Source organism: Brassica oleracea, chromosome C4 (genome assembly GCF_000695525.1).
Source record: "Brassica oleracea var. oleracea cultivar TO1000 chromosome C4, BOL, whole genome shotgun sequence".
Lineage (NCBI taxonomy): Eukaryota > Viridiplantae > Streptophyta > Magnoliopsida > Brassicales > Brassicaceae > Brassica > Brassica oleracea.
The window spans coordinates 42304492-42307745 of NC_027751.1; the positions used below are offsets into that span (position 1 = coordinate 42304492).

Consider the following 3254-nt stretch of genomic DNA (forward strand, 5'->3'; position numbering starts at 1 on the left):
CTCCCATGACGTCTCTGTTTTCCTCTTTCTTCTTCTTTGTTCTGTTCTTCTAAAATCACGATGAACCCTAATTTTAATTTTCCCAATTTTATTTTTACTTCAATTGACAAAACAACGCCGTTTTGTCAAGGCAAATTGAAAAAAAAAAATTAATTTGGTCTGATTTTAAACCGACCAATACCATTCTAGCCTCGTGTGTGCAATGTCAGCACCCGAAGCTAAATAAACCGAAATCAGATTCGGTTATGTAGTAATTAACCAGATTGGAAAAGTTCATGTCTGAAATTCAAAATTAAACTTAGTTCGTGGTGGTTTTGGCTTGATTCAATAGTTTGTGTATGAAAACAATGGAGGCGTCAAGTTCATGGTGGAATCGGCCGTTTTCTTATAATACTGGAAAACTAATGGGCAATTGGGTAGGTGAAGGGATGGGAAGAAAGGTAGATGAGAAATCTCATCACATAATTTTTGGTAGTTCAGAAGATCGAGGAACCACAAATTCATTCGGATAACGAAAGAGAAAAAAAACGTGCAGAGTGATTAATTCACAGGACCACAAAAACCATAACATAACATCAATATCCCCACAAGCCACACCAAATTGGTACCAATCAACCACTCTTGAATTAACCCTGGGAACAAACCATAGCCTTAGATTTTTTTGTTTATTTTGTGAGTGACTAATGATAAAAAGATAAAAATACATTTTTTGGCTTATGAGTGGTTAGCGTTTTAATTCAATTTAAAGCATACTGCTTTTATAGTTCTCTAGATAATTTCTAATAATCTTATTTCAAACAATAGTGAAGTGTATTCATATTTCAAAACTAAAATTGGTTTAAATGATTTTTGTTCAAAACTTGTAACTTAAAAAACGCAAAATAATCTTAGTTGCTTGGTTTAACTAAATATGAAATTACAGATAGGGTTTGTCTAGGGGGTTATTCGTAAGTGAATTTTCATAAATTTTGAAAAATTCGAGATTTTATTGTTATTGGTTCTTGGATTTCAAAAATCTTAGTAGAATCCATTGTTATTGATTTAAGAATTTTCAAAATCCATTCAAAACCCTTGTTATTCAAAAAGTTTAGTTATTATTGATTATCTAATTCTAAAAAAATATAGTGTTATTGGGAGATGAATTCTATTCATTTTTACTCATAAGACTCAACTTTCAAAATATCATATATAACCTTGTGATTTTCAAAATCCATGTGAAAAAAAACTAGAAAACAAAATAATTATTCTTACCAAATATCTATTGCACCTTAAATCCAAATTATATGTCCAAAACTATAATTCATTACATTTATATACTTTTACATTTTAGAATATATAATTATTTTTATAAATAATTATCATTTTGAATATAAATATTAATAATTACATTTATAAATATTAATAATTTTAAAATATTTTTTAAAAATAGTTTCAAAAAAATTTTGAATTTCAAAAAAAAAAATTTGAGAGCCAAATCTTGGGTTATGCGAACAAACCGGAGTTTAAAAAATATTTTGAAAAAAATTCCAAAATTATAAAAATTATTAAAAATTTTAAATTTGAAAACATATAATTCAAAATTATAAGAGAAACTTAGAAGTTCAATCAATCGTCTTTCTGTATTAAAATTTTATTTGGTAGTTTATTATTAGACAAGTTTAGATTTGACCAAAAAAAGAATAATAATTTCATTATTAATGAAAAATTAAACATGAAAAAATTAACCATGCATAGAACCCAAAAATTCGAACCGAACCTGATCCGAGAAAAATGAATCTGAACCGATCCGAACCCGACATAAATACCGAATGAATCTTGTTTTATGGTATTTTGGGTTATGGATATTATCCGAACCGAGCCCAAACTTAAATGGATATCTGATAGAACCCGAGAGATTCAAAATTCCAAAAAGAATTTGTACCAAACATGAACTTAATTTCTAGTATGTATCCAAAATACACTAAGATATTATTAAACATTTAAAATAATTATATATTACATGAAGGTTGATGGTTGAAAGTGGCGGTTGAGGCTTGAAATTTTTAGATTTTGGTCTTATTTTCATTGAATATTTTTTTTCATTTCATGATAACTTCATTTTTCGTTTTATGATTTCATTTATTGGTTTTCTTTCTATCAATAACAACATATACCTTTCGTTTGACTTTGAATGATCATGTTTGATGTTTTTTTCTTATTTCTGAATCGATTTTACTTATGTTTTGGTTACAAAATAGGTATAAATCAAGTACTTTAAAACCGAAGAACCGGATGGAACCCAAAACCCGAAAGTACACCGGGTTGTACCGGTTCTTTGAAGATTTACTAACCCCGAACCGAACCCGATAAAACCCGAACCGGTCCCGAACCGAATTTTTATATAATCCGAATGGGGCTGATTTTGATAAATCCGAAAAACCGAGACCCGATTGGACAAAACCGAAACCCGATTGGGACCCCGAATGCCCAGGCCTAATGCATAGGACCTGTGGTTTAGTATTTGAAATAGGTTTGATTGTGCCGCTAGTTCAATTTCTGTTGAGAGGGGGTAGATTACCCTATGTTTACCCCCAGAATTATTTGGACCGAAGGTCCATACACCTCATAGTTAATAAAATAATCATGTAACCTTCATTTTTGGAATAACAACTCAAGTTAAATAAGGTTAAAAGTATATGGACTATGAAAAAGAGATTAAAACCTCATCTCTCTCATTTTTACAACAATAATCTTTGTTAATGCAGTGAGGCCAGAGTAAAATGCAGAAATAAACAAGCATAAGTTTTTCTCTTTTCGAATTCACTAGAACAAGAAAGTCTTACACCAATCTTTTCTATTACAAGAATCCTTTAGGATTACCCCAATCCTAAGCTAAAACTCACCCTAGAGCCTAGACTTTTGTTTATCAGAATCTTCCCGACCCCGAGCTAAACTCCCCCTGAATCTAGACTTCAATCTTCCAACTCCTCGGAAGTACTTCACCAACTACGTCAGCACCTAGCGCAGTGCAGTGACACCAAAGGCTTGATCACACAAGCACAAAACAATGATCTCTCGACTTTTTCTTTTTCCAGAGACAACTCTCTTCATAGAGGCACGTCCTTCATGTATACATAACCAGAACTTGCTCTCCAAGTTCTTCCAAAAGCAACTTAAGCAACTTTCCTTTTTCTCCCAAGGAATAACTCTCTTGCCTTTTTCTCTTCAAGTAATATCCATTACACTTAATGTAAATCTTCCAATAAACATATTGC

The 3254-nt window shown here is 31.0% G+C and overlaps 1 protein-coding gene across 1 annotated transcript in view; it reads left to right on the forward strand.

The window, feature by feature from the left end:
- The window catches only part of LOC106338932, a 3464-nt gene extending 3020 nt beyond the window's left edge, over positions 1–444 (forward strand). Inside the window, exon 4 of the mRNA XM_013777794.1 lies at positions 421–444. Coding sequence (XP_013633248.1) covers positions 421–444 — 24 coding nt within the window. The remainder of the gene's footprint in view (positions 1–420) is intronic.
- The last annotated feature ends 2810 nt before the right edge of the window (positions 445–3254 follow it).